The sequence below is a fragment of the Prinia subflava genome, chromosome 16 (genome assembly GCF_021018805.1).
Source record: "Prinia subflava isolate CZ2003 ecotype Zambia chromosome 16, Cam_Psub_1.2, whole genome shotgun sequence".
Taxonomy (NCBI): domain Eukaryota; kingdom Metazoa; phylum Chordata; class Aves; order Passeriformes; family Cisticolidae; genus Prinia; species Prinia subflava.
The window spans coordinates 16,702,601-16,716,954 of record NC_086262.1 but is presented as its reverse complement, the minus strand read 5'-3'; the positions used below and the strand labels follow the sequence as shown (position 1 = coordinate 16,716,954).

The following is a 14,354-nucleotide window of genomic DNA, read 5'->3' as shown; positions in this document are numbered from 1 at the left end:
CGGCAGGCGGCGCGGGCGGCGAGGGGGGGCCGTAATGACGGTCCAGCTCAGCAGAGGTAGCAGAGCATGAAAGCAATTTCACACTTTATTAGACAATTCAGGTGCCAGCTGCATCAGCCTGGAGCCAGCGCTGCTGCTCACACCTCCCCTCCTGCTCCGCAGCCCCAGGCTGGCTCTGCGGGGGGCTCAGCCCTTCCTCGGGCCACGCTGCTCCTGCCTGGCACACGAGGGGCCAGCAAGGGTGGCCGGGGGCTCGGGCTGCCCCTCGTGGGCCACCTTGCTCATACACGTGGGCAGGGAACATTGCAGCACAGGCTGGCTGTGCTGGGAGCCAGCTCAGCCTGGCAGTGTGGGGAACTCGAGCTCCGTGCCTAAAGCCACTCGGGTTGGCTGTGCCCTTCAGCCCAGGGCAGCCACCCTGCTCCTCCTGGCCCCCCTCTCCGACCCTTTTTGCCCTCTCCCTTTCTGCACCCCGTGGTGAGGGGATGGGTCCGGGATTGGGAGCCTGGGCTTGGGGCTTGGCATCTGCTTTTTCTCAAACCTCCCTACTCCGGGGGTGTCCCCGCAGAGCCGATGGGCACATGGACACCTGGGCACTCTGCCGTCCTCCTGCCATCCCGGGATCTCACCTGGGATGTGTTTTGTGGCCCCGCCGTGTCCCCAGGGAGCAGCAGCCACGCAGAGCAGAGCCGGAGCTGCCCCGTCCTGGGCTGGCACCCGTGCCTTGGGGACACAGCCGTGCGCTGTCACACCCCGCGGGTGGACAACATCCAAATGCCTGCACGTCCAGGATATGAATCAGCCCGGACAGGAGCGCAGCAGCCGCTCCGGGACAAGCGGAGCTGCCCCGGAGGCTGCTCCGGCAGCCGGGCAGCACCGGTGCCAAATTCCCCGCGGGCCGGCGGGCAGGTCGCAGGCAGCAGCGGCTGCCTGGCTCCGCTGCCACCTCCAGATCAGCCCTGGGCACGGCAAACCCCTGGCCTGGCATTCATTCCCCCGCTTGCTCACTCTGTTTCCCCCGTGCCAAGCCGTGGCACAGTGGCACTGGGCCAGGGCCGTGCCTAACCTTGACCTGCCCTGCCAGCAGCAGCCGGCGCTGCCCGGCTGTCCCCCCGTGCCCCAGGCACAGGCATGTTCCACCGGGCCAGCCAGAGCATTCTTCCCGGGAGAGCCTGTCCTTGACGGGCTATTTAAAGGCACACTTGTGCCCTTTATCCCCCCTCATGTTTAGGCTGGAAGAGCCCCGTGCCTGCCCGTGACTCCAAGCGGGCACTTCCAGGCTCGGGGCAGCAGCAGTGCCAGAGTTTGGGTGAATTCATGGGAGAAAGGAGGGATGCAGGCACACACATCCTGCAGGCAGCCTGTCCTGGGGACAGTCCCCCTGGGAAAGGTGCCCTGGCCATCGAGGCTGGCAGCAGGGCTGGGGGGGGCCCAGCTCACCCCGTGGGATCCAAAGACTGCAGAAGCCACATTTCCCTCTTCCTGGCAGGAACCACCTGCTGCTGGATGTCCCCAGATCTCCTTCCAGTGGGAAGGTCGGGGCCAAACCAGCAGCAGCGCCAGCACCCCTTGTGCCACCGTCACCCTTAACCCTCTGAAGGGTCTCAGGCACCGAGGGCTGTGCAGCAGGACCTGCCATGGCCTGGCACAGGGCTGGCTGCTTGTGCACCCCACTGAGCTGGCAGGAAGGTGACTCGGGAGGGAAACCCGACCTGGAGTGGTTTGATCAGGGATAGAAAAATCCAGAGGAGCCATCTGCAGGGAGCTGGAGGAGTGAGCCCTGTGGCTGCGGGGCCTGGGCTGGGTGGGCAAGCACAGACACACAGCCTGTGCTCAATGACCCTCGTCCCCCAGCCTGCTCATTTTCCCTCTCTTAGGAACCCACCAGAATTCCCCAGGCTGGGAGCATCCCCAGGATGTGTCCCCAGCTCTGGCACTGCTGTCCCCTCCCAGGTTTTGTGCAGCTGAGCATTTCCTCGGGGCTTTCAATGGCACCTGGGCAGAGGTGGCTGCCCCCAGCCAGGTACGATGGAGGGTCAGCCCCACTGTGCCTCAAACCAGACCCCAGCCCCACACGTGGGGTGCACAGGGCGGTGCCTGGGGCCCGTCCCCACCTGCCTGGCACCTGCTCAGGGTTGGGTGAGGTCGTGCCAGCCCTGCCTCGCTGCCCAGCCCGCAGCCACGGCCGCACTGGGGCCCGCGGGGAGCCCGTGGGTGGCCGGGCTGCTGCTGCCAGGGCAGAGCAGGGCAGGGCAGGGCCCGGCGTGCCAGCGCTCCCCAGCCGGCATGGGCACCTTTGATGTGGGCAGCGCCAGGAGCCCAGGGCAGCCGGGGCGACGCCAGCCGGGTGCCCGCTGCCCGCGGTGGGTGGGTGATGGGGCAGTGTGCTCTGCCAGTCCCGGGGGGCTCCCCGAATCCCCTCTGGCACCGTGGCAGGGCTGCCGTGGGCACGGCTGCCCACCTCAGCTCCATCAGCATCTCCTAACAGTGCAGCCACGGGGAAACTGAGGCACGGAGCTGGGATAGCTCGGGAATGGTGGGAGGGAGGCCGTCTCCGTGCTCAGACCTCAGGAACAACACGGATTGATTCTCCCAAAAGTGTGTCAACCCGCCGGGGATCTCTGCGGGTCGCAGGGGGACGGGGGGCCCCGGGAGTGGCGCTCTCCGTCCCTCTGGGCGGTGCTGAGCCCCAGGGCTGTGTCCCCGCAGTCCCCGGGCTGTGTCCCCGCAGTCCCCGGGCTGTGTCCTCGCAGTCCCGCACCAGCGCTCCCAGTACGGGCCGAGCGGGCACTGGGAGCTGGCGCGGGGCTCCCTCTGGCGGCCGCAGCGCAGCGCTGCCAAAGGTGCGCCGTGCCCGAGGGCTCCGGTGCCCAGATAGCCAAATTCTCAGGTACTCAGGTGCTCAAAGTGCCCAGGTGCTCAGTGCCCAAGTGCCCAAGTGCCCAAAGTGTTCAGGTGCTCAGTGCCCAGGTGTCCAAGTGCCCAAAGTGCCCAGGTGCTCAGTGCCCAAGTGCCCAAAGTGTTCAGGTGCTCAGTGTCCAGGTGTCCAAGTGCCCAAAGTGCCCAGGTGCTCAGTGCCCAAGTGCCCAAAGTGTTCAGGTGCTCAGTGCCCAAAGTGCCCAAGTGCCCAAAGTGCCCAGGTGCTCACTGCCCAGGTGCCCAGGTGCCCCATGCCTGGCTGAGGACCCCTCTGCAGTTCTGCTCCTCTGCTGCTCAGTCCTGCTCTAACCAGGGACGACGCTGCCTCACCACCCCCAGGACACATTTGCCACGTGCAGGGGTTTCAGTAAACCCCTGGATAACTGCAGCCACCTGCCCTCACTCCCTGCTGCTGCTTTGCTTTGTGCCAACACACACACGGGGCCCGGCACCCTCACACCTCCCGTCAAAAGGCGCCTCCCGAGTGCCATCCTCGTGCCCACGTCCCTGGGCCGTGTCCCCCAGGTGCCTCCCACCACCTTCCCAGCCGGGGGCTGCCTCCCTCCAGCATCTCCTGCGGGGTGCCCTCGGTGCCACGCTGGCTGCTGCCACTCCGTGCCCTCAGTGCGGGCTGGCCACGCTCACACGGGCAGGCTCCAGCCCGCGGGGTCCTGCACGGGCACGGTCACCAGGTAGCTGGAGGGCACATAGCCCCTCTGGCCGTTCACCTCCACCAGGCTCCACTCCGTGCTCCCCTTCTTGTCGTGGGGCTCCAGCAGCAGCACGGGCTGCCCTGCCTGCAGGGTCACCTCCTGCGGGCTCCTGGCTGCGAAGGAGAAGCCGGCGACCACCTGGGGAAGGCAGGGAAGGAAGGAGGGAGGAGGCCCTTGCTGGAGCTGGGAGTCAGCAGGGGAAGGATGTGGCAGGACAGGCAGTTCTGAGATATCTGAAATCACATCTCGAGGCAGATGCACTGCTCGGTCCTCAGGTTTATCACGAGGAGCGTCTCCTGCTATTTGGGCCATTGTGAGGGCTGCATTTGGACAGCCCCAGCAGTGCCACGGACGGAGGGGCTGGGGACCCACCAAGGACAGTGCTCTTGCCCTGCCCACCCTGGTGCCAGCAGGGAGGACACCTGGAAAAGCAGGTCCACCTTCCCACCCACACAAGGACGAGCAGGGAGCCGCTGGGGTTGCTAGAAATGGCCCCGGGGGTGTCCCCCACTCTCACCTGGAAGGTTGGGGTGAAGGTGGCCACCTGTGGCCTGGGAGCTTCAGGGAATTGATAGGAATGTCTCCTTTTCTCTGTGCCACTGTCCAGGGTCAGCAGCTGCAGCTCAGGCTGCTGGACTTGTGCTGGGCTGTAGGGCCGGAGTTTGGCAGCAGGAACAAACCCTCGGGGACCTGCAGGACACGGACACACACAGATCACGGGCCCTGCTGCCTGGCACACGCAGGGCTGGCTGCAGGAGGCAGGAGTGACATTTTGGCTGCTGTCTGGCACAGCACACCAGCCCTGCTCCAGCTAGGGGATATCCAGGAGAAATCCCTGTCAAAAAAGGAATCCCACATATTTCTGTGTGCATGGATTCTCCTTTCCCAGCCACGACACTTCACCAGTGCTCCCCTGGAGAATCAGTCAGGGCACCTGAACCTCAGAGCTGATGGCAAAGCTGAGGTGGCCCTGGGCTGAGCACAGCCTGAAGGGAGCACCCAGGAGACCACGGCTGCTGTTTCACCCAGGGGAAGGCAGTGACTCAGGTGAGTCTGAGGCCAGGGTGAGGAGAGGCTGCCCACGGTGCTCACAGTACCTCCAGCATCCACCAGCCACCTGCTGGTGTTGCCCTTGGTGTCAGCGCCCTGCAGCAGAGCCACGATCTGCCCCCTCAGCAAGGTCAGGTCCAAGTCTCTGCTGCCACTGATGTTGCTGGTGACCTGGTAAAGCTTGTCTGGGCCGTGCTTGCTCACCAGGGAAAGGACCTTCCTCTCCTCAGCAGGGGTCAGAGGCTGTGGGGAGCACGAGACACAGCATGAGACACAGGGCACTGAGGCCCTGCAGGTACTCCTGCTCTCCTTTCTGCAGGATCACAGCCCAGCTTAAGAGGAGAAACTCCTTCACACTCCCTGCTCCACCCCCAGCTTTGGGGATGAGTGTCCAGAAGCAGCAGAGCTGAGCTCTTTCATCCCTGGTTATCCCCAGCCAGCTGCTCTCAGGGGCTTGGGGGAAACGCTGTGGCAACCCCTGGGCCATGTTCTGAGCCATCCTCCCCCAGCAAGAGATTCTGTGCACGGGGGAGCCACAGTCCAATCTCTCTCTATTTATCCAGCTGGCCTAAGACGTGCCCTGCCCTGCCCAGCCCCTACCTGTGTGCCAGGGCTGGGGGTGACGGTCTCAAAGGCCTGGCAGAAGGCACGGAGCTGAGCACCCGACTGCTGCAGGGCATCCTCCACCACCTTCCAGAAGCTGGGCAGGGGCATGTGGCCGTGGGGCAGCTGTGGAGACACACTGGGATCAGGGAGGGCCCCGGGAGAGGGAGAGCTCTGGGTAGGGGCAGAAAGGAAGCAAGAGGAAGAAAAGGGGTGAGGAAGCAAGAGACCAGACCTGACCACTAAATGCACCTTGCCCAGGGGATCAAAGCTCTCTGGCTTTGAGCTGCACCTTGTTCTCCTGCTGGTCCTGGCTCAGGCCAGGGCTGTCCTCCACCCCAGGGCTTTTGACAGCCCTCACTCTCAGTATTTACAAACATCAGGCTCGGAGTCCCGAGCAGTGAGGAGTTGTGGGAGGTATCTCCCAGGGGATGGGGCTGGGGGAGGCTGAGGAAGGAGCTGCCTCTCTCCTCCCTGCCTTCCTGGCACGGGGCTCTCAGGAGCTCTGAGTTCACACTGATCTCTCAGACAGCAGCACATCAATAAATCACCAGCAGTGTCCACAAACACAAAGCAGGACAGTTTCTGACAGTGCTGAAGAGAAAATTTGGCTTTCCCCAGGCAGGAAGGAAGGGAGATCCTTACAGACCCTTACAAATGTGTGTCTGCAAGGGCAGCTGGGCCACAGCAAACCTTCAGTGCCCTGCTGTCTGAGAGACCTCCCAAACCTGGAGGAGGCAGTTCTAGCTCAGCTCATGTGCCTGAGGGGTCCCACTCACCTGCTCCAGCTCCTTTTCTGCATGGTGCAGCACCTGGGCAGCCAAGTCCAGCTGCAGGGCACTGAAGGAGCGCAGGATCTGCCCCAGGAGCTGCACGGACACCTGGTTGAACCGGGGGAGCTCGGCCACCAGCAGGTCATTGATGGCCAGGTAGGTGTTCATGGCTGCCTCCTCATCGTAGCTGACGCTGCCCACCTCGCTCTTCCTCTCCTGGATCTCCTCGTAGTCCAGCAGCTTGTCCAGGCGCTTCTTGACCAGCTGCTGGGGCCCCTCCAGCATGTCTGAGAGGCTGCAGAGGGGCTGCCACACCAGCCTGTCCACACGCTGCCTCTGGGAGGTGAGAGAGCCCCGGCTGCCACGCGGGCCCCAGAGAGGAGCAGCTGCCAGCTCAGGGGCAGGGGAGAGGCCTGGGGAGCTGTGGAGGGGTTTGTGAGCAGTGGGGAGCTCCTGGGACATCTTTCCCTGAGGGCACACGGGATGCCAACCAGCTCAAACCCCTGGGAGGGAGCAGTCCACAATTCCAAACCTGTGCCCCATGGAAACAGCCGGGCAGGACCCTGGAATGGCTCAGGGCAGTCTCAGCTGTGTCTGTCCCATTTAAGGGCCCTCTGCCCTGCCTCGGGGTGTTCTGCTCCCCTCCCCATCTCCCTGGATGCACTTCAGACAGACCCTGCAGCTCATGCCAGCCCTGGATGGGCTCAGGAGCTGTGCTCTTGCCGTGTCTCTGTCCCTGCCCTCCCTTCTTCCCTGGAGCTGCTCCCTCACTTCATCTCTCAGGCACTGCAGGTGGATCTCGTGGCTTGCTCCTGGCTCTGCTGGGCTCTGGGGGACTGTGAGGGCCCTGGGGTGCCCTGGCAGGAGGTGGGAGGGCTGAAGGAGGCGTGCAGGGAAGGAGCACTCACAAACTCTGGGAACACGGTGCCCTGCAGGAGCTCTGCCAGGCGGCGCTGCTGCTGGGCAGGTCCCTCGTCCATCTGCAGCTCCCACTGCTGTGGGGTGGGCAGCAGGAACGCCTGCAAGGGAGGAAGCACCACACTCCTTTCCTCGTCCCCAATAACCCTGTGTGGGCCCAGCCCTTGTCAGTCTTTTCCTGCAAGGTCTTTCCAGCCCAGGAATTGCTGCTGAACCTTGGCCACTTCCCGAGGTTTCCCTGATAATGCCGTGTCTGGGGATTGCATGTTCTGCCAGCGCTCAGACTTTCATTTTCCTCAGATGCCCCAAGGGATTTCCATGAGAAAATCGTAGCAGCTGCTGACCCAGGTGATTTCAGAAGGGCAATTTGTTGTCAGGCCTGATCTGGGGACGTTTCTGCCTTATACACGTTATTAAAGCAAGAATTCCCAGGCTGAACAACACCCGGCCCTTTCAATCATTTAAGACCTTGAAATAATGATAACTTTAAGGACAGATTATTCTCAAGTGACACCAGCTCAGACAGTGTTGTCAAAGCCTCAGCTTTGCTTTAAACCCTGGACCTGAGCAATCCTTGGATGTTGTGCAACTCCCTGACACAACAGCTCAGCTGCAAATCCCTGAACATCCCCAACAGCTCCTGGTTTGCACAGGGCTTGAAAGAATTCCACAATCCCAAGGAACAGCTGCCAACCCCTGGCCAGTGGTCAAGGTTTTACCTCTAAATGGCCCAGGTAGGATGCCATGTTCTCCTTCAGCGCGGCCACACTGGATGCCACACACTGGAACTTCTCTTCCAGGTCGTCATATTCCTTGTCCTCGGTCTGCAAGGAGAGAGGCAGCTGGTCACCAGCATGGCAGGGCTGATGCCCATCACTGGGGGCTGAAACAGCAGCCAGGCACCTGCCCGGAGCTCACAGGGCTGGGACAGGCAGAGCAGACTCTGGGGGGCTCCATGAATCTGGAAAGGTGCAGGCAGCAGCAAGGGCTCTTGGTGTGGTGGTGGTGGTGGGGAACACTGGGGTGTTTTTCCTGTTGCTGGGGGGACCCAAGGGTCCTGTAGGTCCTTTGAGGGCTGAGTGCTGCCCTGCAATGCTCTGGGCTGGGGGCTGAGGTGTGTCCCTGCCTCCCTGCTATCCCACTGGTCCTTGGGATGATGGAGGAGCAGGAGGCAGCAAAGGCCCTGTGCTGCTACCGAGGCACTTCAGGAGCAGCAAAACGCCCCAGAAAGGACCCAAGGAGGGGCAGCAGGTCTGGGGGTGAGGGCAGGGGGTGAGGGCTGCCCACCTTGGCCACGATGCCGGCCTCGTGCAGGAGCAGGCGGCTGAGGCGCGTGGTTTTCTTGGCGATGGAGTGGGTGTTGAGGCGTGCCAGGCGCTCCCGCAGCGTCAGGTGCTCGGCCTTGTTGTACTTGGTGGCTGCCTCGGGGGTGGGAGGGCACAAAAATGGGGGAAAAACCATCAGAAGAGGAGACTTGGTGGCTGAGCGTGCAACGAAGTTGAGCAGCACGAGGGGCTGAGCAACAGGATAAGCACAAGCCACATCAAAGGAGGAAAGGACTAGGAAAAGCAAAAAGAAGGGTGAGCTCCCATCCACGGGGAGCCTGATTTCTCCTATCCCAAGGGCAGCACTGTTATTCCCTGTTCCCCAGCCCTAGGAATGTGGACAGACTGGTTTTGTCCCCAGCCCCCCCCATGCCACCCTGCTCCTGCAGCCTTCGGGTCTTGCCCAGAGTGGCCTTTACAGCACCAGAGCAGCTCCAGGAGCTGCCTGCACAGAGTCTGCAGCTCCACCGGGCAGGACTGAGTGGAGGGCAGGAGAGCTTTGAAGTGACTGAAGTGGGGATTAGGGCCCAGGAGGCCGCTGGGGCTGGGCTGGGTGCTGTGTCCCCACCTGCACCAAGCCCTGGGCACTCACCCACTTCCCGGCGCCGTTTGTACTCGTTGATGTTGGCATTGACCTGGGCCATGGCACGAGCCGCTGCCTGCAGGGCTGAGTGCGCCCTGGCACTGCTCGGGGTGTTCTCCAGGATCTTCCCCAGCAGCAGAGGGTATTTGGTGACCCTCTGCACGGGCATCACCAGGAAGAAGCTGAGGTCTGAGGCGCCCGTGTGAGGCCTGATGGAGAGGGGAGTTGCTCAGGGTTGGAGGGCAGGGCTGCCTTCCTGCCCTGCTGCTTTCCAAGGCTCCTCTGGCAGTGTTTTGGGGAGAGCAGCCCAGATGCTGCGGGGCATTTCTGGCTGTGAACCCCATCTCCCCTCCAGCTGCAGGGGGACTCTGTCCCTGCCAGCCCCGAGGGCAGTGCCAGTCCTGGGTGGGTGTCCTGCCTCCCTGAACAGAGCTGGGCTTGTCCAGCCCTGGGACACGGGGTCAGAGCTTGCTCCGTGGGCAGCAGGGAGGGAGCTGTTGGCAGTGTCTCCCTTCCCACCCACAGCGAGGGCATCTCTCTTTTGGGAATCACATCGCCTGTGCCCTAAGCAGAAAATGCCAGGAGCTCCTCCACTGCCACTCCTGCTTCTCCTGGCTCTGACAGTGTTTGTGACCCCCTGATAGCCCAGGAGGGGGCTGGCATGTCCCCCAGGGCCAGCCTGTGCCTCTCTGGTCAATCTGGGGATTGGGGACGCAGCTGCTGTGGATGTCAGCCATCCCTTATTTTGGGATCCACCATAAAAGATTGTGAACCAAGGGTCCAGGACAGGCTGCCAGGGATTACACCAGGAAATGCCACAAAGGTGGTGGCCGTGAAATGACACCCAGCCTGGTGACACAGGTCCATGCAGGCAGCTTGTCCAGAGAGGAGAAGGGCAAAGTCAGGATGTGAAACAGGGACAGGGGGGCGGTGGCTCAGCAGCAGGGACCTACACGGTGGCATTCAGGGTGTCCAGGATCTCCTCCTGCAGCCGGGGGTCCCTGCGGTAGCTCTCCACCAGCTGCAGGGCGTGGTCGTAGCTGGCACAGTAGGTCTTGTAGACAGTCTCCATCTCTTCCTTGAACTCCTGGAACAGGGTGCCTGGGGAAGGAGAGTGGGGCTGGAGAGGAGGCTCCTTTCCCATGGGCTCAGAGAAGGCAGGGGTTTCTCCCCAGCCTGCTGCAAGGGTGAAGCCAGGGGAGCAATGCCAAGCGTGCCAGGGCAGGGCTCTGCCCCCCGGGCACCCTGCTAAGCTGGGCCTGGTGCTGTCCCCATCGCTGTCTGCAGGCTGGGCAGCTCAGCCTTGCCAGGAGCAGGAGGTGTCAGGGCAGGGGTGGGCACGGGGCAGCCACTGGCACTGCCCCACTTACTGATGCAGAGCAGCTGCTCCTGCCCCTGGCCCACCGTGGCCTCCAGGCCCTCCAGGAACCTCCTGGAGACATGCAGGACATCGTCGATGTTGGAGAAGAGTCCTTCCAGGTCCAGCTCAGGCAGCTGAAGGGAACAGAGATGTCCCCGGCTAAGCCAGACAGATCAGAGATGGAACAGGGGGTTTAGAGGCACTGCTGCTGACCTTCTCTCTGCCCCATGGGACACCCCCATGGGAGCTGGAGTGATGCCCTGCTTGAGGAGGCTTTGGGAATGCTGAGAGCTGTCTGGGCTCCCGAGCAGGGCAGGGTTAAAGTCAGTTAAAGTGGCTGTGCTGGGTCAGAGCCAGTGTGCATCCAACCCCAGAGTGTGGCTGGCAGGGGGAGCACAGGAAGGTGCAAGGAGCACCTGCACTGACTTGGGCATCTCACGGCTCTGGCCAGATTCCCCCTCCAGGCCCCAGCCCGGGCAGGGGGAGGTGCCCGTGTCACCTGCTTCCCCTGGAGGTGTGCCCGGATGTCCCACACGCAGAGCTGGAGGTTGTGGACGTAGCTGGCCTCGGTGGTGATGAGCTCCTCCACGGCCAGGCGCTGGCTCAACTCCATCTTGTCACAGGGCATCACCTCATAGACGGCCTCCTCTGCCTCAGCTGCATCCTCAGCCTCAGCTGCATCCTCAGCGCCGGGCTCTGCACTCGCCATCTCAGCAGGGCACTGCAGGGGTGGCAAGGGCAGCCCTGGGACTGCTGCTCTGTGCCCAACCCAGCTCAGTGCCCGAGCTCCCTCCCCTGTGCCACAGCACATCCCCAGGGACACTCAACCCATCTGCATTTACCAGCACACTCCAAAACCAAGAAGTGCTGCGGGGCAGGAGCAGGCTGGCTGCAGACAGCCACGTGTGGCAGGCAGGGACCTGCCACACACACGTGCCCACACTCCGGTGACCACGTGTGGGGCTGGGGTGCAGGCAAGGGGGCCAGTGGGGGCCTGGCAGCTGCCACCCAGCACTGGGACTATGTAGGGACCCGTCCCCACGGGCAGAGCAGGGTTTGCCACCTCCCCTCCAGCTCCTTGCTGCCAGGGCCAGTTGTTCCCTCCCTGCCTTGGCTGTCGGTGCCTGGCACCTCGCCTGGAATTGAAAGGTCCTGTTCAAAGCACAAAGAGAGGTTCTGCAGTGCTGGAACAAGAGATGTTTCTGTGACAGCAAGAGCTGCTTTAAAAGCCACTGGGACGAGGGGAGAAGTGGGCAGAGCTGCTGATGCCTCTGCCAGATGCACTGGAGGCCCCTGGCACGCAATGCCAGGCCCTGCGTGGCACAGCACGCTCCCTTCTCCTCTCTGCCGTGGAAAATCCCAGCTGATTCCTGACGTCTGCTTCTCAGGAAACACGCTCTGCTCTGACTGATAGCAGGGAGGACGAGCAGCATCACAAACAGTGCTGGGCTCCTGGCAGGAAGGCCTTGAGAGAGAGAGGTGTGGCACAGCCCACAGCGGCACAGCTGGGCTGGATCCAGACCCCGGCCGGGGCAGGAATGCTGCCAGGCCTCCCGCCTGCCTGCGGAGGAGGAGAGGAGCCAAGGCACGGCAGAGGTGGCCCGGCAGGGTAAAAGCCAGATGGCACAAGCAGCGGCACAGACTTTGCCCTGCCCTACCTGCCCAGCCAGTGCCAACCTCCGCAGGCAAACTCCAACATGCCCAGTGCCCACGTCGGAGGCTGCAGCCCCCCTGCCTGTCCCCACGGGCTCCAGGTGACAAGGGGCTGCTGCAGCTGCGAGCCGTGGGCAGCTGTCCCCTCCTGGCACACGCCCAGCGCTGTGCTGGAGGAGAGCTGGGCCTGGCACAGCGAGCAAGGAGAGATGGCATCGCACCTCCACCTGCCCGGCAGGGCTGCGTCACCCTGCGGGCTGTCATCCCCGCCCCCGGCTGCCTCCCCTCCTGTGGCGTGGCATTGGCTGTGATGGGACACGGGGAGGTGGAGACTTTTCTGCACCCCTCTGGGAGCTTCCGAGGTGTCCAGGCAAGATTGCCACCAAGGACTGTCGGGCAAACCCAGTGTCCTCTGCCTGGCGTGACAGCAAAACCCCAGTTCAGCGGAGGCAGGTGGACAGCCCCGATCTGAGACAGCCCCTGAGCCCTGGAGGGGTGCCCTGCAGCTCAGGACATGCCAATATTGGGGTGTCCCTGGCCCCTGCAGGGCATCCCCCGAGCACAAAGCTGCTCTGGGGGGTTCCCCCAGGCTGCGGAAACCTCACTGCCTCCCCCCACCCCTGGCCGGAGACCTCCGTGGGACAAGGGAACACTGCAAAACTAAACCGCGGGATTTCTGGGCAGCGTCGGAGCAGGCAGACAGCGCAGGAGCAGGTTTCGTTTTCCCAGCCCCCTCCTGCCAGGCAGCTTCCCGCATTTGAGCTGTCACTGCTGCCTCGGCGGCTACCAGCATCCCTGTCCATAACGGAGGGTCTCCGGGCATTCCTGTCCTTAAGGGGGGGCTCCGGACATCCCTGTCCATAACTCGGGGCTTCGGGCATCCCTGTCCCCAAGGGGGTCCCGGGTATTCCTCTCTCCAAGGGGGTCTACGAGTATCCCTGTCCGTAACGCGGACACCGGCCCGGCTCTCCCCGCCACCCGCGCACAGAGGTCGCCGGCTCCGGGCCCGCGGCTCCCACCGCGCCCCAGGAGTGTCACCCCCTCTCCTCAGCCAGCCCAGCCTGCCCCTGCCCCCCGAAAGCCCCGCCGCGGCTCTCACCTGCCGAGCGGGCGGGGTTGCGCAGGTCGCCGTGCCCGGCCGCGCCGCCGCTCCTGCGGGCGGTGACAACGCGGCCGCACCGGGCGGGCAGGGGGATCCCGGGCAGGGGATGATCCCGGGCAGGGGATGATCCCGAGCGGGGGATGATCCCAGCAGGGCTGAGCCCGCCCAGGGGGCCCGGCCCCGCCGGTCCCGGCCGCGGCAGGCGCAGGCGGTCGGTGGCAGCCGAGCGGGGCGGTCCCTGCGCACGCCCGCCGGGAGGGGGAGGCTGGCGGCCGGCCCGGCTGGCACCGGCTGGCCCCGAGCGCACCGCCCCCGCCCGCACCGGCACCGGCACCGGGCTCCCGCCCGCCAGAACAGCCGATCCCACAGTCTGCATCGGCCCCCGGTGCCGCCCTCCCTGTGTGCCCCGTCCATCCGACCCCCGGTGCGCTGTGCCCGCAGCAGCTGCGGGTGGAGGGCAGGGGACACCCCGGGAGGGCAGGGGACACCCCGGGAGGGCAGGGGACACCTCGGGAGGACAGGGGACACCCCGCCCCTGGCCACCAATAACAGGGACAGGTCCCCCATGTCTCCCGGGCATTGTTGTGGCTCCGATGTGCGGCCCCAGGGGTGCCCCGGTGGTGCCACAGCCCGTCCCCAAACGCACAGGGCTCCCGCCGTGTTGTGCCAAGGTCAGGCGCGTCCCCGGCACTGCCCCTCTGCTCTGCCGTCCCCTACCAGCTGCTCGGCCTCGGGAATGGGGGCAGAGAAAACAGAAATGAAAATAGAACCGAGGAAGAGGTTGCCAAGATTAGGGCATGGGGAACCAGCGGCTACTTGACATGAAGTTGTTTTTTTTCTTCTTGGTGAGGTGTTTACGTCCTTATAAACAAGCTATTGAGAAGAGAGAGGCTGAGGGCTGATCCCTTGTCCTGACCACAGGGAGGGGATGGCAGCACCGGGGTTTTTCCAGGCTGACCCACAGTGCAGAAAGTGTCGCTATGAAAAGGACTCTGAGTTTTTCAGTGACTCATGCAGGACAAGGCAGTGTCTGTCACTGGATCCAAAACTCCCCACGGGCCAGGACAATCTCTCTGGCACTTCCAGCCCTTCCCTCTGGGTCCATTTGGGGGACCCTTTCTGATATGGGCTGGACAGGCAGCACAGGGACCCACATGCACCTGCTCCACTGGCTCCCAGCCAGTGCTGGTGCCACAAAGGCCATCCCGTCCCCCTGCCTGCATCCCAGATGTCCTTCCTCCCTCGCAGGTGGCAGCAGTCCTTGCCCAGGTGCTTTTTTCAGCAGCAAGAGTTCCTTTGGGCTGGCATTGCTTGATGCCAGGAGTTCTCAGCTCCATCCTCGGGCAGGAGCTCTC

At 63.7% G+C, this 14,354-nt stretch overlaps 1 protein-coding gene across 2 annotated transcripts; it reads right to left on the bottom strand.

Moving 5' to 3' along the window:
• Nucleotides 1-3,556: 3,556 nt before the first annotated feature.
• On the bottom strand, nt 3,557-13,696 carry ARHGEF37 (Rho guanine nucleotide exchange factor 37). Of its 2 annotated transcripts, XM_063413142.1 has the most exons (14): nt 12,997-13,123; nt 12,119-12,313; nt 10,744-10,965; nt 10,255-10,378; nt 9,838-9,985; nt 8,894-9,093; nt 8,264-8,394; nt 7,696-7,800; nt 6,967-7,077; nt 6,065-6,394; nt 5,283-5,411; nt 4,730-4,925; nt 4,150-4,322; nt 3,557-3,770 (listed from the first exon to the last, which is right to left on the bottom strand). In XM_063413142.1, exons 3-14 carry the CDS (start codon nt 10,951-10,953, stop codon nt 3,561-3,563), a joined length of 2,067 nt encoding a protein of 688 aa, XP_063269212.1. In that variant the 5' UTR covers nt 10,954-10,965; nt 12,119-12,313; nt 12,997-13,123; the 3' UTR covers nt 3,557-3,560. The 2 variants fall into 2 exon arrangements, with proteins under 2 accessions (XP_063269212.1, XP_063269211.1); XM_063413141.1 differs by lacking the exon at nt 12,119-12,313 and having other exon boundaries at nt 12,997-13,696.
• Between the last annotated feature and the right edge of the window lie 658 nt (nt 13,697-14,354).

What these genes read in the sequence shown, in the direction of transcription:
- ARHGEF37 (XM_063413141.1), bottom strand. Translation starts at nt 13,566, where the DNA reads ATGGGGGACCTGTCCCTGTTATTGGTGGCCAGGGGCGGGGTGTCCCCT. An exon ending in CAACCCCGCCCGCTCGGCAG is followed by an intron (nt 10,966 to 12,996) that starts GTGAGAGCCGCG and finishes CCACCCCTGCAG; the next exon opens with TGCCCTGCTGAGATGGCGAG. An exon ending in AGGCCGGCATCGTGGCCAAG is followed by an intron (nt 7,801 to 8,263) that starts GTGGGCAGCCCT and finishes CTCTCCTTGCAG; the next exon opens with ACCGAGGACAAGGAATATGA.